Source organism: Harmonia axyridis, chromosome 2 (genome assembly GCF_914767665.1).
Source record: "Harmonia axyridis chromosome 2, icHarAxyr1.1, whole genome shotgun sequence".
NCBI lineage: Eukaryota > Metazoa > Arthropoda > Insecta > Coleoptera > Coccinellidae > Harmonia > Harmonia axyridis.
The window spans coordinates 1,725,125-1,752,096 of record NC_059502.1 but is presented as its reverse complement, the minus strand read 5'-3'; the positions used below and the strand labels follow the sequence as shown (position 1 = coordinate 1,752,096).

Below are 26,972 nucleotides of genomic sequence, written 5' to 3'. Positions count from 1 at the left end.
TACAATGAAATACTGTACATTTTAAATTGTTTTCACAGAAGAAATTGGTTGAATCCATAATGAAAACAAACATTATCTATCGTATATGGCAAACATGTTTACGAGTACTTCCAAGTGACGTCATTGAGACAACGTTGCACGTCTCTTTGAATTTCACTCTTTTGAAATATTTTTATGCGAAATATTAACATTTTATGTACTCAATAAGCATCATTAAATAATTTGGGAGGATAAGAAAAATCTGCCAAATAGCATTTTCTTTTTTTTTCAATATATTGGTATTTCATTCAACATCTATAAAATTTTTCTTATCATTTTAATCACTCAATCAAAAACGGGGAAAATGATTTAAGAAAAAAGATGACTGTACAAAAATATAGAATTGGCCAGTTTTTCTTCTCAAACAAAACCACCACGTCAGATACAAATTAGTGTTGGATATGGAAACAATTTGAAATGAATGAATAATTTACCACTTATTCAATCAATAAATAATCTGAAAAAAGGCTCGGTCAAACAAGATCTGCTTTTTTTTCAGTTAAGAACCAGTTATAAATGTGGAAAAGGACAAATAAATTTGTGAAACACAGTTTGAATCTATACATATTATAATCGAAATGAAGTCTCCTCATTGTAAGATACTGAATGAAGCAATAATATTTCAGCCATCGAAATGAATAATTGGATTTCAAACATTTCCATCATTTTCAAATTAAGTGGAATGTGTACAGTTTGTTGTTATATTTTGTATTTTTATCAAATTCCATTCATTCATTATGTCGATGTTTTCCATCCTGGCTATCCTAGGCCTCTGTGGATAAGTGATTGTGTTTTTTGTAGGCTTTGTTACTGTGTCGTCATCTTACTATTGACCTTTGGTTTAGGAGTAACCACTGAACTAACTGACCTTGGTTCCACAATAGAAATGATACATATCAAGAAACACAATTTACTGAAATAATTTGAGACGTATATTATTATTATTAAATACTAAGCGAGGAACCTATTCAGTCCAAGTGGTTAAGAAACTGGAGGTTTGGAAAGCAAGATGTCCCTCAAGCTTTAATCCTAGAATTACTGAAAAATTTTCTAGTTCACTGTCCTCCCAAAACTAAAAGTTTCTGTAATGTCCCTTTTCAAATTTTATTTCAACAAATCGATTCCATCCCACATGAGCGACAATTCTGTATAATTCGAAAAAGAATTAGAGAACAGCAGCCACTGAAAAAGAGCAGGTCATATAAGACACAATTTGAACATTTTTGGAATAGAAAAAGTTATAGTTAGAACCTAATTTTTATTGTGATCATGTAACCAAAGATTTGGATGCTTAGTTTCGAATATTCAGTGAAACGACCCTCTTGCCTGGAGCAAGTAAATTCTCTTTGAAAAAAATTGTTCTAAACCAAGATTTAGAGGGTCTCAGAATACCTAGAGATTATTTCAGCAGTTAAGATAATTAATTATTATATCACTCTCTTTTAAAGTAATGAGTTGAGATATTTTCAAAAATTGTAAATACTTGAAGCTGAAACTGCAGGACGAGATTAATATTTTTAAGAATCGCGATTGTGATCTCAATTGATTGTAAATCATTATTCAAACCTATTTTTGATTTATATTGTTAGAGTCAATGAGTTATTATTTCGATAGAATTTTATCCTGCAAAATATTGAGTTGAAACGATCTTTCAGGATTTTCTTAACAATCAATTGCAGATTTTTTTGACCGACGTTTTCGTCCATAATCTTCTATATATTTATTCTTTCAAATATGGTTATTTTTACATTAATTATTTTTATTTCAGCTTATATTTATACCGATAGATTTATAAGAATAAAATTCTCATATACAAAGATTTATTTATTGAACCACCTAACCTTTCTTATTAGATTATAAGGGAATCTACCTTCCTACTACAGCTAAAATATAGGATATTCCGAAAAAAAATTTTTTTTTTAATAAATAACACAAATATGTATGTTCAAATTCGATCGGCCGAAAAAAAACAATTTTTGGGCTGAAAATTTGAATGGAGCAGCATTTAATCACATCGAATACTAATCTGCAATCAGTTTGCTTTTAATCGGTCTCAATTTCGAGAGATTTTGAGTTTTATGAGAAGAATTTTCAAGGCGGTCTGCTTTGTTCCCTGGTGACCAAAATCTGAAGCTTGTAAAATGGGTATGCAGGTACCCAATTCTGTGTAAATAGTGCTTTTGAGTTGTGAAAAAAATTTTCTGGTGAGAATCAATGCCAAATTCGAAATCTACGACTTCGAAACCCTCTAAAACCACCCTAAATGTTTGAATTCGATCGGTCGATTTTTTCGAAAAAACCAAGACTATAACCTTGGATATTTTTTCGCCAAAAAAAATTTTTGTTTCGGATCGACTTCAAAATTTGATGTTATGTAGAGTTTTTTATGCCGAATCTCTTTTCGCAATCAGTTCCACCCTAAACCCCTCCAAAATTGACTTATTCCGAATTTTGTGGTAAAAATTTCAAGGAGTTTGACCTGCCCTCTAGTGAGCAGAATTTGAGGCTTGTAAATTGGTATTCATTGATTTATACCAGATCCAGATGAAATAAATCATCAGAAGAATGGGTGTATGTCCTAAAACTTAATACAGAAGTGATGGCACATTAATTATGTCAGTTTTTCTTTAAAATTCCAAAAATCCAACTTAGTACAGAATTTGCCTGTGAGCCATCTATACACAATTTAGTAAACTCAGCCAACCACGAGTAGAATCCTGTAACGTATAACTCACTCCCAAAGCTTGGTTTGAACTACTCTTCCTAGATGTCGCCATATAATCAAATCCCAAGAAATGGTGGATGCGCTGGATTTAAGCGCATCCACCTCAAATACGTATGGTATATTTGGTTGTACTTTACGAAAAGAATTTCGGTTCAGATCATCTTCAAAATTTAATAATACAAACACCAAGTCGTCATAATATGTTTCCTGGAAGAACTTGGGACTGTTTGTTTTGTGGAATCACAGTTCGAACTTTTTGTATGTACTCGGAGGTGCAAACTAGATATGGCCAAGCCTGACACCAGTGGTACCTGTTGCAGGTTATTTACCATTAGTATTATACATGAGGAATTAATCAATCTCAAAATAAGGCCATCAATTCCAAAATAACTCTTGTATGAAGGGAAATCACCAGCTCAGCCAATCTCCAAAATCTCAATTCTCAATTTCAACTCGTCGATTTGCCTTCTCAGGCAAGATATCGTTTTGTGGTGCTCTGCAATCAACTCTTCCTGTAAACAGACCTTTTTTCTCCATTTATCTATCTCATCTTCCGTTTCTACCTCTTCTTCATCATCAGAACGGACAAGGTTGGTAGTCTCAACTGCAGAATCCGATTCCTCGTCTGAACTTAAATGTATGACTTCTGCACTTGAACAGGAGGAGCCAACAGATTCATCGTCTGAGATGCCGTATTTCTGCATCATTTCTAATTTAACTGCCTGGAAATAACATCGCTATTCAAAATCGGATCAGAATTCTTCCAATTGATTAGGGCGAAAAACGAAATTTTCTACAGGGTGTCCCAAATTCGATGCTCACAGAAAGCTTTTCGAGAACTATACGACTCACACCTAGTTCGTGAAAATTTAATGCCGCATTCAAATTTTAATCCTCAATTAAACGGTTTTGGTAATTAATAGGTTCCTCCTTCTGGATCCAACAATAGTTGTCGAAGATTATACAGGGTGTTCCTAAATTAGAGGTACAAACGAAAATGACATAGTCCTTGGATCATTGCAAGAAAAAGAGTCCTATAAACATGGGCCCGCAACCTCTTTGTTTTTAGGATGTTGAAGTTTGATTTTTTCCAAGCTTTTTTCTCATAGCACCTTTCCTTCACGAGATATTCAACTTAGATTTGGCATAAATATTCCAATTAAAGATTTCATCATGTGATAAGCTAATTTTGGATGCAAATCTACAGGGTGATATTTTTTCTGGAACAGTGCCCTCTTCTTTCCTCCAGAACTTTTTTTGGTGGACCCCTAGGGGTCCACCAAAAAACCAAAGTTTTTTTTCTCGAAATCGATGGCAGATACCACAACTACACAAAAATGAAAAGAAACTTTGGTCCAGTACTACACTCTTTGGTTTGTTATAGTTTTGTGGTATCTGCTATCGATTTCGAGAAAAAATTTCAAACAATTAACTAGTAATCCTCAGGAAAATCCAAACCATTAGAAAGATCCAGTTAGTAAGCTGTGAGGAATAAATTAATTATAAGTTTTGGTATTTATTTAGCCAATGTGTAGTGAAGATTAATAAATATTCACAAAAAAGTACAAGAAAACAAAGCGTTTGCAGGCCTTTTTTTTCATAAAATTATCCTAGGAATCTCTCATTTTCCTTTGTACCTCCAAATTAGGAACACCCTGTAGAAGCTTGCCGATAAGTGTTACAATAGGTACTAAATTTTCTTCAATTATACCAAACTCACCTGCAACTGCTTTTTATGTTCATTCATCATTCTTTTTTTGAGTGCCAAAATTTCAAATTCCATTTCTTCGTTCTGTTCTTCTTGCTTCTTGTTATATTCCGATATGATATGATTTCTCATCATTTCGATTTCTTTCATTTGGTTCATATCCTCCATTTCCATTTTGCTGACAATTTCTGCCAATTCATTTTTCAATTCCTCCATTCCATTTGCCGTTTCTGTTCCGATGGCATTATCTAATCTTTGCCTCAAGAATTGAGTGATTCTTTCACTTCTCCTAGATATCATCAGAGGGCTTTCGTCCACCACAATGTCTTTGGCGATTGCGGAAAAGTTCAGAACATGTTGCGTTTCCTCCAATAGTTCTCTACATGGATTTATTGTAACTACCATACAAATATCCTCTAGTCCAGATAATGCTTTTTGGAATAACTGAGTCAATTTTGATTCCCTGAATGGAATGATGTTATTGTTAGAAGAATACTGAGCTTTCCTCACAGCTTAAAATAAATTTCAACTTGAAGAAATATCGAGAAAATGACAGATAGATCTGTTTCAACACGAATGAGAACCATGCCTGAACTGATAATGTGCAGATATCCAAATGAACGAAGAGTCTGTATATTTCAAATTATCAAACAAATAAGAATTAAATTTTTTGAATTCGCATGAAAACTTATTTATCCAATCTGTAGCGAAGATCAATAAAGATTCGATAAACTGGTATAATCGTCACAAAAAAGTAGGACTACAAGAAACACCCTGTATCTTGAAAACAAGACGTTTATTTATTTATTTTATTCGTTATATTCTTATTGTAGCAATATGTTCAAGGTTGAATTGCATAGTCGTTGAATCTGTATTCTTTTTTATTTGACAATTAAAAACTTAGCCATTATTGAAAATGGAACGATACACGCTTCAACAAGGTATTGAAATTGTTACTTTTAGTCTGTTCTCTGTATCATACGTTGAAATGTATGATACCCCGTTTACAGTACTATGCTAATACTGAGATTACATCTACACATGTTTTGTTGTTTGAAGTTTATTATTTTTTTATTGCACTATCTCAAAAGAATTGTAAAGGGTGTTTTTTTTTAGAGCTATAGAACTTCAAATTGCAATAAAACAACGATGGATTATTCGATTGACATAAATTTTATTTATCCGCAATATAATCTTGTGGCATTATATTTTAAATATGATTTCTGGCATATGACCGCCACGACTGGCTCGGATGTAGTCCAATCTGGACGTCCAATTTTCGATGACTTTTTCCAACATTTGTGGCCGTATATCGGCAATAACACGGCGAATGTTGTCTTCCAAATGGTCAAGGGTTTGTGGCTTATCCGCATAGACCAATGACTTTACAAAGCCCCACAGAAAGTAGTCTAGCGGTGTTAAATCACAAGATCTTGGAGGCCAATTCACAGGTCCCAAACGTGAAATTAGGCGGTCACCAAACGTGTCTTTCAATAAATCGATTGTGGCACGAGCTGTGTGACATGTTGCGCCGTCTTGTTGGAACCACAGCTCCTGGACATCATGGCTGTTCAATTCAGGAATGAAAAAGTTACTAATCATGGCTCTATACCGATCACCATTGACTGTAACGTTCTGGCCATCATCGTTTTTGAAGAAGTACGGACCAATGATTCCACCAACCCATAAAGCGCACCAAAGAGTCAGTTTTTCTGGATGTAACGGTGTTTCGACATACACTTGAGGATTAGCTTCACTCCAAATGCGGCATTTTGTTTGTTGACGTAGCCATTCAACCAGAAGTGCGCTTCATCGCTAAACAAAACAAAATGGACGTAGTGCGCGATACGTATTCCGCACAGAACCATTATTTTCGAAATAAAATTGCACTATTTGCAAGCTTTGTTCAGGCGTGAGTCTATTCATGATGAATTGCCAAACCAAACTGAGAATAAATCACTTGACAGCTGTTAAATCGGTAGCCATCTTGAACAGTAATGCCAACTTAAAGTTATATACCTCGAAAGAAACACCCTTTATATATTGACAGATTACGAAAATGTCACGTGGTGACAATCCCTCTTAAAAGTCTTATGGGTATGTCGATGAATAATACGATACTGATAACAGACAAATGCACATAAACTTATGTTCAAGAATAGTTCAGACGTGTTGGAACAAACCTAAAAGGGCAACAGTGCTTACCCGATATACACCTGGCCAAGACCAACAAGGAAGTATTGATGTTATTGGACTCCTTCAATCTATCGCCGACATTCAGGGTCTTCTTTGAACGTTCTGCGCCCGCCAAATCGCAGAAATTGAAGTGGCTAACGAAGCCTTTCAAGGGGTCATCTCCTGCCTGAGTCAGCCAGATCGTGAACACCGAATGAGACCGGCTCGAGTGATTGTTGATGTTAGTTTTTGCATAATTGAGATGGTGCAACCCATACTGGAGCACCTGGTACGCCTCCATGCCGGAGGTGACATGGACAAGCGTGAGATTCTTCAAGTAAGTTTCACCGTTGGCACTGCCCATTTTCAGCTTTTCCTTCTTCAATTTCTTTGTTCGAAGTAGGTCGTATACGTGTTCGTTGTAAATTTCGGCGAAGGAGACCCACACACCGACAGACATACCTGAGAAGTCCTCTCCTAACGAAACAATGAAACGTTCGTTGCTCATGCAGGACTGCATTGCGCTGAAAAAGTTTCAAAAAAATTAACGCACATTATGGAAATTTCAAATTTATTCTACAACTGAAGGTGTTCTCAATGATAATTATTTTTATCAAAATTATGCATGCATATGTTATTCACTTTCAACGTTTTTCTTCAATACAGATGTTTTTTCCCAGCAGGAATAAAAAAAGGTGAGATTATCAGATGTTGAATTTATTGGCTCCATTCTGAAATCAGTTGTTCTCGATCAATTCTAGTGATCAATAGTTTTTCTTTCGTTTGATTTTCTACACTCGATCGCTATGCAAAGCGAAACACGCAATTTGACCCAAGAGGAATGTGCCCAAGCGGTAGTTTTGCGGGAAGAAGGGTGGACATACACAAGAGTTGCAGAAAGGTTTGGAGTTTCCCATACAAGTGTGTCCAGAATGTTGCAGCGATTCAGGGAGACAGGTATGAATGTCCGAAGACCAGGACAGGGTAACAACTGCCATTCAATAACGTTACTTGAGAGTTTCTTCATTGAGACAACGGTTTGCAACCGCTCGCTTCCTTTAAAATCAGCTTGAGCAAACTCATGGGGTGCAAATTAGCACTTAGACAATAAGAAATCGCCTCAGAGAATATGATTTAAGGATATGTCGCGGCAAGAGGCCCAGCTCTTACCCCAGCCCATCGAAGGGCGTGTTTGGATTTTGCGAGAGAGCATATCCATTGGGAAGAGGCTGATTGGGAAAAAGTTCTCTTCACAGATGAGTCTAGATTCTGCCTCTACTATTGTGATCGATGTTCCCTTGTATACAGACGTCCACATGAAACATATGCTCAGTGCAATTTCCTGAATACTACTGTTTTCGGGGGAGGATCGATTATGGTATGGGGTGGAATATCTTTGACTGCTCGCACAGACCTAGTGGTCATTGATAATGGAGCTATGAATGCTGATAGGTATATAAGGAACATTCTTGAAGAGCATGTAGTGCCATTTGCCCCATACATTGGTGAAAATTTCATTTTTATGGACGATAATGCCAGACTCCATCGTGCGCGCATCGTTCAGGAGTACCTTGAAGAGGTTGAAGTCTCTCGAATGGAATGGCCAGCAAGAAGTCCAGATCTCAATCAGATTGAGCAGGTTTGGGACAACCTCAATAGAAGGCTGAGAAGTTCAGAAAATCATCCAGCTACTCTTAATGACTTAGGAATCCAACTCAGAGAAATCTGGGAAGGATTAGATCAGAACATTTTAAGATCACTCATTTTGAGTATGAACCGTCGTTACCGAGCTGTAATTAACGCAAGGGGTGGAAATACCAAGTATTAAATCACTTATCAGCATTCCAGTATTTTGAAAATTGTTTATTTCTCTTCTTTCACATAAGATTCGGTGAAATCCTGAATTTTTCTTCCATTTAATGTGTCTTGTTTCGTTCAAAACCTTCCCGAGAGAATATAAAAAATAAGTTATAAAGTCAATGTAGAGTTAACTTTCATTAAAATTGAGATTTTCAGAATGTGCGTTAATTTTTTTGAGCAGTGTATATTATTTGATTTTAATAATAGGCATAACGAGGGGAGGTTAACGGGGACATATGACCCCTATCGATTAAAAGAAATAATAAAGTGACTATTTCAGAAAAAAATCATAAAAAAATGAATAATTTTGTTTTTTCAAAGTGGGTATAACAACATAACATTTCATATCTTATTATCACGACTGAAATATTACTCACCAATAGGTATTGATATGTTCACATTTGGCACTGTTCGTCCATTTAGAATTCAATATTTCTTTTTTCAAATGTCTTTCTTTGATAACCTCATTCTCCGTTAATCTCACGATCTTACCATAAGGAAGAGGTTTGTATGGTGGTACCTCCGTCAAAACAGGAAGGGTCCTGAAGAGATATTCCAAAGACCTGGGGATCACACCAGGCTTCTCAGCTGTTCCAACAACTGTATAGGTTTTCCCTGAAAAATCCAGTTCTCATTACATTTTCAATTTCGAAGAAAAAATGTTTTTCGTTTGAATTTAAACAAATAATAACTGACCAGAGCTCGAAACACCGTAGGTCAGAAGGGTAGAATTGTGACCATTTATAAAATTCACCAGCTTCGGTTTAACCAGCTCCTTGAATATTTCAATCTGCTTAGTGTCTGGCCCAAATATTTTCGTGAACTTGTATTTCTTCATCACAACATCATCCTTTGTATTTCTCATCAAGTTACAGCCATCAGTCTGTTTCGAAATTATCGTTTGAGGGTCTAGAACTTCGTATAAATCTTCAAAATCTGTAATTCCATCCTTAATCCTCAAATAGATATGTAGATGGTTTTCATCCTACGATAGATGTTTATGTTTAAGCAGAACACTTAATTGATGTAACTCACAATCGAGTCGAAAAATTCACTAGAGTATTCATTATAACTCATGCTCATTTGATAAATCTTATTAAATGAAAATGAATGATGTTGAATATATGAAAATGAGAAGTGATGAAAAGTATGAAAATAAAAGTATAATATTAATCACAAGAAATTTGACAATTCAAAAATAAGGAAATTAAATGACGTCTATAGTGTCAATAGTGATGAAAAAGTGAAAAAAAAAATGGAAATTCAGAAAAGGTCTAGAAAGACAAAATAAAACATGACTGAGAATGAAGATGACAAAATTCGAATGAAACCAGTTTGAGGTAGTTTCTAAGGAACTATAATAATTTTGTTATTCTTACTTTAAACAACAGGTGCCGACATAAAATTGTCTTAGATGTCTTCACGAACACGTGACAATAAGAAAGAAACAAAAAGTTTTTTAAGAACGAGAACGCAAAAAATAAAACAGTAACGGTATTTTGTTCATGAAAAAGGCTCATTTTTGTAAGAATGGCTCATTTTTGTAAGGCTTTCAAAAAAATTCACTTTTATCTTGAAATTTTATTGATAAATAAAGTTTACATAAGTCAGAAATTGACACCAACTTTCATTTTTGAGTTGAATCTTTTAAACAAAGAAGTTTGCAACTACATACAAGTACATGCAGGTATGAAAAGATAAATAAGTACAAAATTCAGTACAATTTCCAATAGAGTAAGTAATAATATCATACGATATATTAACTATTTATCTGGTTGATGTATTAGCAATAGAAAACTGCCTTCAACATAACCATTGTCAGACAGAAGGTCTCCACGCCACCACGTAGGAATCATAATCGAAAGCAACCCAAAGAGAATGTGTGTCATCAGGGGAGAATAGCGATACCCTTATTAGGGATCATCAGTACCGCATAATTCTACCCAAGATGACAAACAAACGAAATAGCAGGCACCTTATTGAACGCTGGCAGGTATGTTTTTTACAAACAAGGGTAAGGCTACTGAGTACTTATTTTATAATCGAATTAAGTATGGTATCATTAATGGTTTAAAGCTCAATTCCAATCAAGACATTATCACACAAAATTCATTTACAATTCCAATGAAGATAAGCTGAATGTGAGATTTGTGCTAATTTGAAGCAAAATCATTGCATAACTGACTCTTATATTTCTTCAATTCAAGTGAACAGTATCTATATGCAACAAGATTATTTTCGATTTGAAGCAAAATCACATAAGTGGCACTTACGTTGTTTGAAGTTCAATTGAACTGAAGGCACGTCTTCCAAAAGATTTTTTTCTAATATGAAGCATATCTCGCACATATGATATTTATATTGATTTAATTTCAAGTGTACGCAATTGATATGATTTTTGAGATGTGAATCTTTACTGAAAGCAGAATCACATTATTTTGAATCTGAATGAACCGAAGCTGTATGTTTTCTGAGATATTTAAGCTGATTTGAAGCATAATTACATAACTGACACTTATGTTTTTTCAAATTCAAGTGAACAGTATCTATATGTAACTTGAGATTAAATTTTTGATTTGAAGCAAAATCACATAAGTGGCATTTATGTTGTTTCAAGTTCAAATGCACCGAAGTCACATGCCTGTCAAGGGATTTCTTCTGATGTGAAGCATAATCGCATAACTGACACTTATGTTGCTTCGACTTCAAATGAATATTGAAATGAAAATGAACAGAATTTACATGTGCTGTGAGATTAGATTTTTGATTAGCAGCAAAATCACACAAATCACACTTATATTTTTTCAAATTGGCATGAACCGACTCTATATGTATTTTGATATGAGATTTTTGAAGAGTAACATAATCACATAGGTTGCACTTATGCATCTTTGGCTTAAAATGAATTGAATTTATATGAAGTTTGAGCATAGATTTGTGATTACAAGAAAAATCACATAAATCGCATTTATGTTGCTTCAAATTCAAATGAACACAATTTATATGAGATTTTAGTGCATATTTGTGATTTGTGGCGAAATCACATAAATGGCATTCATGTTTCTTAAAATTCGAATGAACAGTATTCAGATGTGATTTCAAACGATATATATGATTAGTGGCAAAATCACATAAGTCACACTTATGTTGCTTTGAATTTGAATGGATACTCTCAAAATGTGATTTGAGACCAATTTTCAAATTTGTTCGAAAATCACAATAGTCACACTTATATGATTTCAAATTCAAATGAACAGAATCTATATGTTTCTTTAGATGGCATTTTTGACTTGTAGCATATCCACATGATTCACATTTATATTTTTTCAAATTTAAATGAACAGATTCGGTGTGCACTTTCAGATGAAAACTCTTATTTGAAGTATAATCACAAAATTGACACATATATTCTTTTGAATTAAGTTTTTGATTTTTAGTATGATCACTTGAATCACAATTAAGATTGTTCGAACATGAATTGACACAACCTAAATGCAAAGAGCATTTTTTGTTCGACCCAAACTCATCATGAGAACAGTTGCTTTGTTGTAAATCACCAATATCCTGGTCAAAAACTTGTTTTGTGAAATGTTCAAAATTTCCTCTATCTTCAGTTTGTTCCAGCAATTTTTTCATTTTATGGTCTAGAACATCACTTTCGTCATTTTTCAATGCATCATTTTGGTGTACCATAAGGATATTACAAATTTGATTTCTATCCAATGATTTTTCAAAATCATCTTCACTATTTTTAAATGTGTATTTGAAATTGACTCTTTCTTCTAATTTATCCTCTGTTTCAAGTGCAATATGAACATTGTTTTCGAATGAGCTACTAATATCATCATCATTTTCATTTCTAAATGATAGTCTCTCATGAACTTGATTTTCATCGATAAATTCCTCCTTAATATCTAAATCTTCAGTTTTGAAATTACTAGTTTCATGACTGCCTTTTTCATCTTCAGGAACCTGAGTACTGGAATAGATTGCTTAATTAGTCTAAATAAAATTATGTGTTCATCAGTAGTTATCTAATAAATCTATTATGCATTATGGGATGAATTTCAAATTCAAATGTTTCAAGTTGAAAAATTCAGTTTGACCCTCTTTGAAATCAGAACTAATTCTACGTGTTGTTAAAAGAAACAATCATGTTACTTACAATTCCTTAACACAAGTTTCGATTTTCTTTTCAATGTTCATATTGTTTGAGATATATTTTTCGACCAGTTATTTTCAAATTTTCACCTCATCAGACCAATCAATCAAGAAGCAGAAACAATGAAAACTGAAATCGGTACACCTCAGCCACAGAATAGAGGAATCCTACAGAATAGAAAGGTACTAACCACAGAACACTAAATAAATACTAACCATCACAGAACACGAAATGTACCATAGACCTAATATCAAATATTAGGTCTATGATACTAACCAAATGACGGTTGGGACCACAGAACACTAATAATATGGACCTGTTGGGACATGTAAAAATTGCGTATACTCTTTAGAACAACGCACAAATAAGCGATCTTTGCAGACAAAAATAAAGTGGTAACCCACACCCCTCCCACTCTAGGAGGGTCATTTGTTTGATGTGTCGATGGTCTCAACCAAGCACATGGTAAAGGAGTGAAGAAGAAGAAGCGATCTTTTATTACAGGATTATTTATTTTGCCATGTACGCATGCGCATTGGGTCAGATATTAAGGATTGTCTAAATCTGAAATACAGGCCACCCTTACTTTATTTAAATACAGGCGACCAACTTTAATTTGAGGATCCTTTATTTTCTATCTATCTATATTCTAAGGTATACTCCCTCTACGTTTATTACTCTATGGTTCTTCATTAAGATGTCTTTGTGATCTGTCAATTTCCTTCTCTGTTATCTGTGATAGAAAAGTAACATGATAGAAAAGAGAAAACATGGATAAGTAGATAGAAAAGTAACATTGAATGAAAAATTTATTGTTCCAAGTGTGTGGGTTCCAAAATGCTGAACTATTAGAGAGTTTTAATTAATAATAAAGTGTTCTCTGCTTACCACACTTTATATCATAACTCAACAAGAAAAATGGAATTAACTGAATATCCTGTCGAGGAGAGAACAGAACTGTTATCAATTGAATCGTGAGTAATAATAATTATTTCTTCGTTGAGTAGTCAAATGAGTTGGTTTAGTAGATTGCAGGAGAATCATTATGTGGATTGTCACTATTTTAAAGAAATGCAATAGACCCTATATGATTTGAATATTCATTGTAAGGTCTCTCTGCTTCTTAATTTCGGTTTTGATCTAAGAATTCTCTATTGTAATGTAAATTTTTTTTAAATGAAAAAATGTTTCAGTAATCATGTGTTCAAGGATGAAGAGAGTTGTGTAACTTGTAAGATTGAGACTGAAGATTTGGATGTTGTCGAAGAATTCATTGATGAAAATGAAATACATAACAGAGAAGCATTCATAGCCAAAATTGAAAGTAATGTTGATTCAAATGTCATCAAAATGGAGTTGTGTGAGGATAAAAGTAATTCTCAATTGATTTCTAAAAAAGAGATCAACATTAAAATTGTTGATTCAAAGCAAGTAGTTTGTCACCTTTGTGAGTTTTCTTCTAAACGAAAATATGTGGTTGAAAAACATATAGATACTGTCCATTTAAATTTAAAAAAATACAATTGTCAATTATGTGATTACGCTACAAATTATAATTCTGATCTCAAAAAGCATGTGAATAATGTTCATTTAAATTTGAAACACCACAAGTGCCACTTATGTGAGTATGCTTCAAATAGTAAATCTCATCTTTCAGATCATATAAATTCTGTTCATTTAAAATCCAAGCGACATAAATGCAATTTCTGTGATTATGCTACAAATCATAAATCCCACCTTATGGCTCATACAGATTCTGTCCATTTGAATTCAAAAGCGCATAAATGCCATTTATGTGATTTCATTTCTAATTGGAAGGCTGTTCTGAAGACGCATATAAATTCTATTCATTTGAATGCGAATAATCATAAGTGTCACTTATGTGAGTATGCTACAAATGTGAAATCTCGTCTGAAAGAACATATAAGTTCCGTTCATTTCAGTTCGTATACACATAAATGTCATTTATGTGATTATTCTTCTAATCGTACATCTCATTTAAAAATCCATATAGAATCTATTCATCTGAATATAAAACAAATGTGCCATTTATGCAATTCTGGTTTCAACAGAAAAAGTAATCTTGAGTCACATATAAATTCCGTTCATTCAAAATTGAAGCATAATAAATGTGATTTACGTGAATATTCTACAAAATCAGAATCTGATCTCCAAAAACACGAAATTTCTGTTCATTCGAATTCAATAGAAGTTACGTAATTATGTTTCAAATGAGTCAGTAAAATTAATTGTTTTCATTTAATTTTTTTTGTCATTTTTCTTATAACAACAAATTAATTGTTATTTTCTACAATGTCTACTATATAATTCTCAACTTCAATTTCTGTGTAAATTGATTATCACAATAAATAGTAATAATTTTGTATTCATTATTCTGTTGAAAATTATTTTAAAATTATCCAATCTCACCCACATTTTCTTCGTTTTGCTCACTCAAACCATTTCTTAATATGAAAGGAATAAATATCATTCCAATAGGAATGATACAATTGGAAATTATTATAATGGCCACACTGTGTATTATTTTTGACATTTCTTTTGTCATTTGTATTCAGTAGGTTATGCCATTTAATCATGAAAAAGTACACGCCTCAACAACGATTAAAAAGCGAGCAGCTCATCTCTAGGGCAAGCAGAGAGTAACTACAACAATTCAATGAATAAGATTCTAACGTAATAATAAAACAAATGAATATTATATCCCTTTGTTGTGTTGTCATGTTAGAATCTTGTTCAATGAATTGTAATTAGAATTACCTCCAGAATAATAATTATATTAATGTAAAATGGATTTCCACCTAGTAACGACCAAGTCAATCAAATAATGATAATTCAAACTGATAGTTCCTCATAACAATACCGATTTTCAGTAGAGAACTTCTAATTTGGTTTCTTGGCCACAAAATTATAATCTGAAGGCGTTAACCTGAAAGAAGAACTACTGATGATGTACAAGGCATAGAGTCGTATTCTACTCTGTTATCTATGGTCGTATTTAAACTTCATTTCTCTATGGGTCGTACTGTCAAATTTTTACGGATGTTTTTGTCGTTCTTGGTTTTTGACGTTTTTGTTGGATTACATTTCTTTGATTCATAATAATTTTAGTATTATTCATATCATAATATTGTTCTGGGCCAAGTACTGGCTACCATCATTGTTTAAAAGCAATGGAATTAGCTGAACAACCTACTGAAAAAAGAACAAAAGTTTCATGTAGTGAACCGTAAGTATATTTAATTGTTTCCTTGATGAGCGTAATCAGATGCTTTGATTTGAATAAATTATGATTGGATATGATATTTACATTATACTTGAAAAACCTACGCAAACAAAGAACAAAAACATTACAGCAGTACTGAAGTAATTGTCGCTATTGAAACTACAAATATTTATTTTATCCAATAACATTGAAATAGGTTTGAATTGTACTTAGTACTATAAATAGGTAAACGTTTCAGCATTCAAGTTCTCAAAGATGAAGAAGGGAGTTATGAAATATGTAAGGTTAAAACAGAAAATTTGGAAGTTGTCAAAGAATTTATCAATAGTGTTGGAGAAGAAGTTGAAAGTGATGTTGATTTAGATGATTCATCTGAACAAAGTGTTCTTCATGCCTTTAAAACCGAGGGATGCAGTGAGGATATAAGAAATTATCAGTTAATTTCTGAAAAAGACATCGAAGTGAATATTGTTGAATCAAAGCAAGAAGCTTGTTACCTTTGTGAGTTTTCTTCTAAGAAAAAATATGAGCTCCAAAAACATATAGAGACTGTACATTTCAACTTGAGGAAACACAAATGTGAATCATGTGATTATGCCACAAAATATAAATCTGATCTGAAAAAACATATAAATTCTGTACATTTTAATTTGAAGCCACATAAATGTCATATGTGTGAGTATGCTTCAAATAATAAAACTTACGTTAAAAGACATATCGATACAGTTCATGGGAATGTGAAAAAGCTAAAATGTCATTTGTGTGACTTTTCTGTCAATGGAAAATATGATCTTAAGAGACATATAAATACTATTCATTTTAATTCCAAGCCACATAAATGTGATTTTTGTGATTATGCTCCAAATTGCAGATCCCATCTCAAGGAACATATAGATTCAGTTCATTTGAATTCTTACACACATAAATGCCATTTATGTGATTTTGCCTCTAATCGTTATGCAAAATTAGAATCACATATAGATTCTGTTCATCTGAATATAAAGCATTCGTGTCATTGGTGTGATTCTGCTTTTAATCGGAAAAGTGATCTAGAAGTACATATAAATTCAGTGCATTTAAATTTAAAGAGGCACAAATGTGATTTCTGTGATTATGCTACAAATCGTAAATCCCATCTCAAAGAGCATATAGACTCTGTTCATTTGAATATTAAGTATTTGTGTCACATGTGTGATTCTGCATTCAATCGAAAAAGTGATCTTGATGCACATACAAATGCTGTTCATTTGAATTTGAAGCAGCACAAATGTGGTTTTTGTGAGTACGCTACGAATAAAAGATCTCATCTCAAAGAACATATAAATTCTGTCCATTTCAATTCATATACACATAAATGCCATTTATGTGATTATGGTTCTAATCGTAAAGCTAAACTAGAATCACATATAGATACTGTTCATCGAAATATGAAAAATTTGTGAAAAAGCATATATAAATGATGAACATATAAAATCAGAAATGAATATATTTTTTGGAGAGTAGCCTTGATTGAAATAATGATAAACTCATTTTTTTTAATTATCAATAGTTATTGTTAGTTCGATTGTTATTGAATAGAATGTTATTTTAATGTGCAATTTTCATTCTGAGAAAAAAGTCACTTGAAGACGTTTGGCATGTGCTTATCTTAAAATGCCACAAATACTTTGGATGTCATTGGTAACTTCTAACTTGATATAAATATATATATAATATAAATTATATTATAATAGATTGTAAATATCAATGTCTTAGTCATTTTATTTCCTCCATGCACAAAAGTGAGATCATCGAAAAGGGATATTTTTCCAAATGTAATATAGGAAATCAAATTATATTAAAGTCAATTTAATTTTTGGATTCACCATATATATTTAGCTGAAACCAACATAATATTTCTTTTATCAAAAAGACAATATTCTATGGTCACGAAGTTTTGGCGTGATTCAATATAAACGGGGGAAAAACCTATTCAAATTTTATTATATTTAGAAATGAACAATTTTTTTTACAATAAAAATATTCATCTGCTGTAATGTTCTAAATTATTAAATAACTAATAGCTTATTCGACTGGCAGCACCAGTTGGAATTTGATATTTTGTAGAACTAAACGACATAATTAGCTCGAATTAATTCGAACTGCTGCAGCCAGTCGAATACGCTATAAAATTACTGATGTGTCGTATCCGCTGATTAATTTTTGCTATCTGGCTACTGAACCAGGGCATTCCCTTACATTTCTGATGTGGATTTAATAAAATTACCCCATTTTCATAAAAATGAAAGAGAACATTTTTCTTTGAAGGCCCTAAATAATGAATTCGTCATATTTCTATGAATTCGAAAGCGTAATTCTTAGCGTTAAAGAAAACGTTGCGGAAAGCAGGTAAAGTTGTGGCAATATCCTTAAAATCGAACAAGAGACTGTTCCCTTGAAAGATTTAAATATTTTCGAATGCCAACTCAATCTATAGGCGAATCAAGATAAGCGCTACGCCACCTGGTGACAATCAGAGTAACTATAAATGTTGCCATGGTTTGCCTCAGAGATAGTCAGCCCTTTTAATTCCTCTGAGGTTCTGGCATTTTGCTTTGTTTTTGTGTGATATTCTACAAATATTTATATATTTTTTAAATCATTTCAATAGTTCTGAGTCGTTCGAATCGCTATTGTTCAGTTCCTCAGTGTTCTTCTTGGGAAAAAAAGGTCAAATATCAAGTTCCATGCTTTCCCTCAAACTGGTAATAAATATCGTGTTTGGATGGAAGGGAAACTGGGGAGTAAAGTGCTGATGGATCGACAAAAAGCTTGGCAACTGAAATTCAAAATCGATAAACCAGTGACAAGAAATATGAAAGTATGTTCCCTGCATTTTATCGATGATGATTATTTTTATCGAGGTAAGCACTGATATCACATGAAATTTTAGATTATATTTATGGGGATAATAAGAATAATAATAATCGTTTACAGGTTCCAGTTCTATACAGAAAGAATGTTTGAAAAAGACTGCTGTGCCTTCCAGAAATCTTCCTGTTGGATCCACTACCACAAAGGAAGAACCTGAATGTTCAAGTAGTAGATCTGAAAGATTGAATCAAAGAAATATCAACAAAGAAAAACTTATTGCTGAAGAATGCTCTTGTGAAGAAATTGAACCTGCTCTACAATCTACTTCCCAAGATGAAATCGAAGCTGCACAAGGTCTATTACAGCTTCTTCAGGGTCAGCCTGATTATAATGGGCCTAAAACTTTCAAGGATTTCGAAGTGCAAGTGAATACTCCTGAAGTATCTTCTTTGTGTGATCTGATAACAACAGATAGTGCTCTGAACAGTTTTACTGGTCTCAATAATATGAAACTATAAGAAACAATAGTAGAAGCAGTACAATCTATTTACAGTGATCAAAGATCAGATCGTTTAAAAATCGAGCAGTGTATTGTTTTAGTTTTAACAAAATTGAAATGTGGTGTTTCATATGTGACATTATCTGTTTTATTTGGCATTTCACAAGAATTGTGCCAAAGATACATTGTCTTCAAATCTAAGGTACCTTTACACAATATTGGAAAAATTCCTCAGAAATATTTGGACATGTATTCTGAAATTCTATATATTTTTTTTCAGGGCACACTGATGATACTTCTCTATCAATATGCCGAATATATTTTCAAAATAAATACATTTCATAAGTGAAATATTTTCAATTGAATTCTCATTATTTTTTGATGATTCATTAGTCAAGCAATAATTTAATTCGATAAATAGGTATCGATATGAGTAGTTTTAAGTAACCTAGTTATTTAAATTTATTTTTAGAAACATTTTATGTGAATTGAGTTATCTCTTAATAAATAAATAGAAATGGATATGCGACTTTCTGTAGTATTCCTAAAAATATTCAATACATTAGCATTTGTAATATTTTGTTGGGACTGTATAATTGAAGGGTAATGTGAAATGATCAATTCGGATAAGTAAAAAAACCTTTCAACTAAAGTTTATTAGTCATGCAAATAACATGAAACATTTTTATTATGTGACCAGCATTTAAAACTTCTTCACCTTCATAAACACTTCTAGAAGTGTTTGTACCTTTAAGATACCCCAAGTATTCTACTCAGTCTTGCCATTTGGACCTAAAAAAGGTACTATTAGAATCCTGTAGTATAATAATGTTGATTGAACCGTTCACATATTATATGCACATGATTTTTATTCGTCATTTATCGAAGTCTTCCATCCTTGCATAACTTTCAATATCACTAGACTGAACTGAAATAAATGATGATACCTACCGCCTTTACCTAAAATGAAAATATTATATACACAGTAACACACTTGTTCACTATAGAAGTCTAAAAAGTTTTTATATTTATTGTAAAATCAAATTTTAATAACGCAAATACACACACAACTAATACAACCAAACACTCCAATGGCAACATTTATAGTTCTACGTTTGCTCACCTTGTCGCTGCATTCTTAATCTCAGATGCCTATTGTTTACAAATTTAGCAATATTTGGCATTGGCTGAGTTTACTATGTTCAAATAATACTCTTCTGTGGTTCTAACTTCTTTATTTTCTGGCTAAAAAATTAAAACCTGAAGGTACATAAGTAACTGAAATAATCATAGAGAAATTAATTTATTTGTCTATGGTTTTTAATGTTTTTACACAGATTACTAGTCTGTGATTTTTATTACATTGCATTTCTTCGTTTTGAAGTCTAATTTATAGGATTATTATTTTCCTAGTACTTGCTGTCGTAACTTTTAACAAGTAAAATGGAATTAGCTGAACAGCCTACTGAAGAGATAACACAATTTTCATTTAGCGATTCGTGAGTATTATATTGGTCCTTTGATAAATTGTCAGATGACTTGGTTTGAACTGTAGAATTATGTTACACCTGTTCAGTTTTATTATTGTATTATAGAAGTTTTTCATCAACCATACCACAGTACAATAATATAAAAATATGTTTCAGTATTCGATTACTTGAAAATGAAATAGGGAGTCATGTGACATGTAAGACTGAAACTGAAGATTTGGACATTGTTGAACAATTCATTGATGAAAATCAAGTACATAACAGGAAAGCATTTATTGATAAAATTGAGAGTGATGTTGATTTGAATGACTCGTCCAAGGAAAGTGTTCTTTCTGACTCTAAAATGGAGGAAAACAACCAAGATAAAAGAAATTGTCAGTTAATTTCTAAAGAAGGGCATGATATGCAAAGTCAAGAATACAAGCAAGAAGACCTTAGTAATTTAACTTCCAAAAAATATTACAAAATCAAGAAACATATAGATACTGGCAATTTGAATTTGAAGAAACATAAATGTCATATATGTGAGTATGTTGCAAATAAAAAATCTCATCTCAAAGAACATATAGATACTGTTCATTTGAATTCCAAACCACATAAATGCCATTTATGTAATTATGCTTCAAATCGAAAAGCTAAAATAGAATCACATATAGATTCTATTCATTTGAATATAAAGCATTCGTGTCATATCTGTGATTCTGCTTTCAATCATAAAATTACTCTCAAAGCTCACATAGAATCAGTTCATTTGAATTTGAAACAACATAAATGTGATTTCTGCGATTATGCCTCCAATCAGAAATCCCATCTTAAAAGACATATAGATTCTGTTCATTTGAATTCGAAGCCACATAAATGCCATTTATGTGATTATGCTTCTAATCGTAAAACTCATCTAGAATCCCATGTAGATTCTGTTCATCTGAATATTAAGCACTTGTGCAATTTCTGCGATTCTACTTTCACTCAGAAAATGAACCTCAAATTTCATATGGATTCCATTCACTTGAATTTGAAGCAACGTAAATGAGATTTTTGTAATTATGCTATGAATCAGAATTGCTCATCAAACTACATGTAGAACCCCTTTAAAGTTCAAAGAATTGGTACACATTTTGTTTTGTGAAAGAAAAAATGTTGCTTGAACTAACATTTAGCAGGCCTTGAAAAAACACAATTAGATTGAATTTGATTAGTTTTCACATTTGAATGTCCTGTTCAGAAAAATTATATGAATATTTCAAAGATTAAATAGTGATAAAGTTTTTATATATTTGACATGTTTGACTGTAATTTAAAGTATTGTTTGTTCAAAAGTACATTATTCTGATCTAATTAGATCAGAACAAAATATGTTGGAACAATCACAAATAAAATATACAGAACAGGAGAAGAGAAATTTAATGAATTATTTGCAATCTATTTAAATAACTTGTTATTGCTTATTATTAACTTGAAGAACACTTTTCTTGAAACTGAAAAGCATTAATAAATATATAGTTGTCCTTTTGCTTTGTTTCACTTTACCATTTTTCAGTATTGTACATTGAAACCCCTTAATGAATCAGTTTTAAGATTGCATTATGTGCCATCTCTATAACAAATGTTATTATTCATCAAGACCCCTTGATGAACAATTTTTGAGGTTGCATATTGTTCTATCACACTAACCGTACCGCAACTATTGCACATACTTTCTCACATATTCTTATGGAATCGGAACAGTTTTTGTAATGTGAAAGATCTACATGAAGGAAATAGGAGACATTTTAATAGTAAATCTTATATTAAGGCTGTTATAAAATTAATCTCTGGTACAACAAGAGTGCTATCTGCTCTAAATCTTTTAGTAGTTATAACTATGTATGTCATTTTCATAAAGGTTATGATTTCTGGCTAAAAAACAACCAAGCAAGTAACCCCAAAGAAGAAATATATCGATTCGATATCCCTTCCATAGAGTCATAATTATGTCAAGTCTTCGCGTAATGACATAAACCATAGACCTGAAATCAATGTTTTATATAAGTCTATGACGTAAACCTTTTCTTTTGGTATGGATTTTAATGCTTTAATCTTTATCATATCTCATGACTTTGTTTTATAATAATTGAAGTCTAATTCATAGGATTATTATTTTCCTAGTACTTGCTGTCGTAACTTTTAATAAGCAAAATGGAATTAGCTGAACAGCCTACTGAAGAGAAAACACAATTTTCATTAAGTGAATCGTGAGTATCTTATTGTTCAGTTTAATTATTGTTTTATAAATTTTTCATTAACCATACTATAGTTCCATAATATAAATAAATATTTTAGTATTCTATTACTTAAAAATGAAGAAGGAGGTTATGAAACATGTAAGACTGAAACTGAAGAATTGGATGTTGTTGAAGAATTTATGGATGGAAATCAAGTACATAACAGAGAAGCATTTATTGATCAAATTGAGAGTGATGTTAATTTGAATGACTCATCCAAGCAAACTGTTCTTTCTGACCCTAAAATGAAAGAAAGCAGTATAGATGAAAAAAATTGTCTGTTGATTCCCAAAGAAGAGCTTGATATAGAGGGTCTTAATTCACAACAAGAAGACCTTAGTAATTTAGCTTCCGATTTGAATTCGAAGAAACATAAATGTCATATATGTGAGTATGCTTCGAATAGCAAATCCTATATCAAAGTACATATAGATTCTGTTCATTTTAATTCAAAGTCACATAAATGCCATTTATGTGATTATGCTTCTAATCGTAAAACACATCTACAATCCCATATAGATTCTGTTCATCTGAATATAAAGCACTCGTGCAATTTCTGTGATTCTACTTTCACTCTAAAAACAAACCTGAAATCTCATATAGATTCCGTTCACTTGAATTTGAAGCAACATAAATGTGACTTATGTGATTATGCTGCCAATCAGAAAAGTCTCGTCAAACTACATGTAGATTCTGTTCATTTCAATTTGAAAAAACATAAATGCGATTTATGCGATTATGCTACAAATCATAATTATAGGCTCAAGCAACATATAGAATCTGTTCATCACAAGTCAAAGCCTCATAAGTGTCACTTATGTGATTTTTCTTCTAATCGTAAGGCTTACCTCAACTCACATATAGATTCGGTTCATTTGAATTTGAAACAACATAAATGCAATTTATGTGATTATGCTACACATCAGAAGTCTCTCATTAAATCACATGTAGATTCCGTTCATTTGAATACAAAGCCACATAAATGCCATTTATGCGATTATGCTTCTAATCGTAAAACACATCTAGAATCTCATATAGATTCTGTTCATCTGAATATAAAGCACTCATGCAATTTCTGTGATTCTACTTTCACTCAGAAAATAAACCTTAAATCTCATATTGATTCCGTTCACTTGAATTTGAAGCAATATAAATGTGATTTATGTGATTATGCTGCCAATCAGAAACGTCTCGTTAAACTACATGTAGATTCTATTCATTTGAATACAAAGCCTCATAAGTGTCATTTATGTGATTTTGCTTGTAATCAAAAGGCTTACCTCAATTCACATATACAATCTGTTCATATGAATTTGAGGCAACATAAATGCCATTTATGTGATTTTGCTTCTAATCGTAAAGCTCATCTAGAATTCCATATAAATTCTGTTCATTTAAATGCAAAGCCTCATAAGTGTCACTTATGTGAATTTGCTTCTAATCGTAGGTCTAATCTCAAATCACATATAGATACACTTCATTTGAATTTGAAACAGCATAAATGCTATATCTGCGAATATGCCACCAGTCAGAAATCTAATCTCAAAGGACATATAGATTCTGTTCATTTGAATTTGAAAAAACATAAATGCCATTTATGCGATTATGCTGTTTATCATAATTATAGGCTCAAGCAACATATAGAATCTGTTCATCACAAGTCAAAAGCCTCATAATTGTCACATGTAGATTCTGTTCATTTGAATGCAAAGAAATATAAGTGTAATTTATGTGATATTCCTTCTGCTCATAAGGCTTACCTCAATTCACATATTGAATCTGTTCATTCGCATTTGAAACAACATAAATGTAATTTATGTGATTATGCTACAAATCAGAAATATCTCATTAAATCACATGTAGATTCTGTTCATTTGAATGCAAAGCCTCATAAGTGTCACTTATGTGGTTTTGCTTCTCATTGTAATATACAGAACTGAAAAAGATATAGTGAAGGGTTATATAATTAATTATTGGCATGTACTGGCATGTACATAATTTGTTATTGCCTATTATAAACTTGAAGAATACTATTTTTGAAACTGAAAAGCATTAATAAATATATAGTTGTCCATTTGCATTGTTTCATTTTACAATTTTTCAGTATTGTTCATTAAAACCCCTTAATGAACAATTTTCAACATTGCATTCTGTCCCATCTCAATAACAGATGCACAACTATTGCACATACTTTCTCATATATTCTTATGGATAAGAATGGTTTTTCTAATGTGAAACATCTACATAAATGAAATAGGAGACATTGTAATAGCAAATATGATATAAAGGCTATTATAAAAAATATTTTCGGTATAACGATAGTACCAATTGTTATAAATCTTTTAGTATCTAGATATATTTCAAATAAAATTTGAAAAATCATAAAAACTTCAGAACCGCTCCCTGATAGTTGAAATGCACTACTTTTGTCTACATGATTTATAAATATTAAGTATCAAATTTCTGCTGAGTTAAAACCCATCGTTAATCTGAACCGAGTTTTCAACCTCTTCAATGCTGTAAAACTCCTCTCAGAGCTCGCCACACTTACATGCATTAGAGATCAAAATATAGTAAGTGAACATTTGGATATATTGACTTATCGCAAAGAATTGGTGCAGTCAATGATGTATCTGGCAGATTTTCAGTCTCACTAGTGCATTTTTTACACCACAACTTTAATTCTTTTCTCATTAAACTAGAAACCATATTTTGGAATTTCAATTTGAATTCTGCCTAAAACCAGAATAATATTCCTTTCCTATTCAATAACTGTTATACAGAAAACGGGGGATAAGAGTATACCAATGACGAATGCAAAAATCACAGATGGAAAAACAAGGGGCGACAAAGCGAATACATAAAGGAAAAATAATGAACCTCGAACGTAGATGTTGTCGTAGTGCCATAAAAGTAATCACCTTGAAAGCGATAATAAACTTATAACTGTAAGAGGGTCCGAGTTTTTACTAACATGCCGATTTCAAAGGAAAATAAAATGATTATTGATCTGATAAATGATAATCGATGCTTTTTGAAAATTATTATACATATATTTTGAGTTCCAAAATGGTCGCCACGGTGAGATGACTACTTTTCCTCACGTCCTGTTTTGGAGCTCCATAGTTTGAAAGAGTCTTTTTGAAAATAATTTTGAAGCATTTGTGAAATTGAAACTGTAAAAATAGTTTGTGATTGTTGAGATTTTGGAGTTTGTGTAGCAGATTGTTTCATGTGTCGATGGCGATCAGCCAAGCACATTGTTAAAAGATTGATGAATCAATCAATATACATTCCATGTGTAGCATCTGCCGCGATCGGTCGTCTATCACAGCGTTTATCGGAAAATTAATTCAAAGTATTTTATTTTCGCACTAAATCAATATAAAACCCGTCATGAATTCTTCAAGTGATGGTGAATACTCTGAAATGGAGATTGATGATAATGGGGAATGGAGATCAGTTCATCACAAAAGGAAAAGAGAAAAAAATCCTAACTCGCCAACACAACAACAATCTAAAAAACTCGCATTTCCATCTGTGGGAAAGGATGAATCAACACAAGTCGCTTATCAGGATAATACAACTGGGAATTCCAATGATGTCACACGTGTGCGCCCGCAATCAACTCAAAACATAAACATTGCCAGAGTAAACAAAATCACAGGTAGTGATAAAGAAGAATATGGCCCATTTAAGGGATTTCCATCCAATAAAAATGCAACTCAAAATACTAAAGAGACCAGAACTACAAACCAAACAATGAATGAACAAGTGCCAAACATTACAATTCATCAAAATATAAACTTGAATGAACAACATAAGAATAATAACTCACTTACTTCTGAAATAATGAAAGACATAATTAACAAAAAATACAATTCACTCTACTATATAAATACAGACACCAATATCAATACCAGAATCCAAATGGCGGATATATGGGAAAAGGA

The 26,972-nt window shown here is 32.2% G+C and overlaps 6 protein-coding genes across 8 annotated transcripts; 4 read left to right on the top strand and 2 right to left on the bottom strand.

Moving 5' to 3' along the window:
- Window positions 1-2,915: 2,915 nt before the first annotated feature.
- LOC123672621 (kinesin-like protein KIF11-A) lies at window positions 2,916-9,724 on the bottom strand. Its single transcript, XM_045606794.1, has 6 exons — window positions 9,543-9,724; window positions 9,204-9,492; window positions 8,885-9,122; window positions 6,678-7,171; window positions 4,485-4,984; window positions 2,916-3,486 (listed from the first exon to the last, which is right to left on the bottom strand). Exons 1-6 carry the CDS (start codon window positions 9,588-9,590, stop codon window positions 3,181-3,183), a joined length of 1,875 nt encoding a protein of 624 aa, XP_045462750.1. The 5' UTR covers window positions 9,591-9,724; the 3' UTR covers window positions 2,916-3,180.
- Window positions 9,725-10,073: 349 nt separating this feature from the next.
- Window positions 10,074-13,026, bottom strand: LOC123672622 (zinc finger protein 711-like). Its single transcript, XM_045606795.1, has 2 exons — window positions 12,673-13,026; window positions 10,074-12,486 (listed from the first exon to the last, which is right to left on the bottom strand). The coding sequence occupies exons 1-2, from the start codon at window positions 12,711-12,713 to the stop codon at window positions 10,941-10,943; spliced, it is 1,587 nt and encodes a 528-aa protein (XP_045462751.1). The 5' UTR covers window positions 12,714-13,026; the 3' UTR covers window positions 10,074-10,940.
- Window positions 13,027-13,329: 303 nt separating this feature from the next.
- Window positions 13,330-15,062, top strand: LOC123672624 (zinc finger protein 711-like). Its single transcript, XM_045606797.1, has 2 exons — window positions 13,330-13,643; window positions 13,863-15,062. Exons 1-2 carry the CDS (start codon window positions 13,588-13,590, stop codon window positions 14,887-14,889), a joined length of 1,083 nt encoding a protein of 360 aa, XP_045462753.1. The 5' UTR covers window positions 13,330-13,587; the 3' UTR covers window positions 14,890-15,062.
- A 633-nt stretch (window positions 15,063-15,695) lies between these two features.
- Window positions 15,696-17,660, top strand: LOC123672623 (zinc finger X-chromosomal protein-like). Its single transcript, XM_045606796.1, has 2 exons — window positions 15,696-15,916; window positions 16,152-17,660. Exons 1-2 carry the CDS (start codon window positions 15,861-15,863, stop codon window positions 17,353-17,355), a joined length of 1,260 nt encoding a protein of 419 aa, XP_045462752.1. The 5' UTR covers window positions 15,696-15,860; the 3' UTR covers window positions 17,356-17,660.
- Window positions 17,661-20,617: 2,957 nt separating this feature from the next.
- Window positions 20,618-25,343, top strand: LOC123672609 (zinc finger protein 28-like). 3 transcript variants are annotated; one of them, XM_045606780.1, is made up of 3 exons: window positions 20,618-20,648; window positions 22,874-22,989; window positions 23,078-25,342. In XM_045606780.1, the coding sequence occupies exons 2-3, from the start codon at window positions 22,934-22,936 to the stop codon at window positions 24,693-24,695; spliced, it is 1,674 nt and encodes a 557-aa protein (XP_045462736.1). In that variant the 5' UTR covers window positions 20,618-20,648; window positions 22,874-22,933; the 3' UTR covers window positions 24,696-25,342. The 3 variants fall into 3 exon arrangements, with proteins under 3 accessions (XP_045462736.1, XP_045462737.1, XP_045462735.1); XM_045606781.1 differs by lacking the exon at window positions 20,618-20,648 and adding an exon at window positions 21,150-21,279 and having other exon boundaries at window positions 22,904-22,989; window positions 23,078-25,343; XM_045606779.1 differs by lacking the exon at window positions 20,618-20,648 and having other exon boundaries at window positions 22,690-22,989; window positions 23,078-25,341.
- On the top strand, window positions 20,624-22,267 carry LOC123672618 (zinc finger protein 64-like). The gene is made up of 2 exons (XM_045606791.1): window positions 20,624-20,764; window positions 20,912-22,267. The coding sequence occupies exons 1-2, from the start codon at window positions 20,709-20,711 to the stop codon at window positions 21,786-21,788; spliced, it is 933 nt and encodes a 310-aa protein (XP_045462747.1). The 5' UTR covers window positions 20,624-20,708; the 3' UTR covers window positions 21,789-22,267.
- Window positions 25,344-26,972: the final 1,629 nt, after the last annotated feature.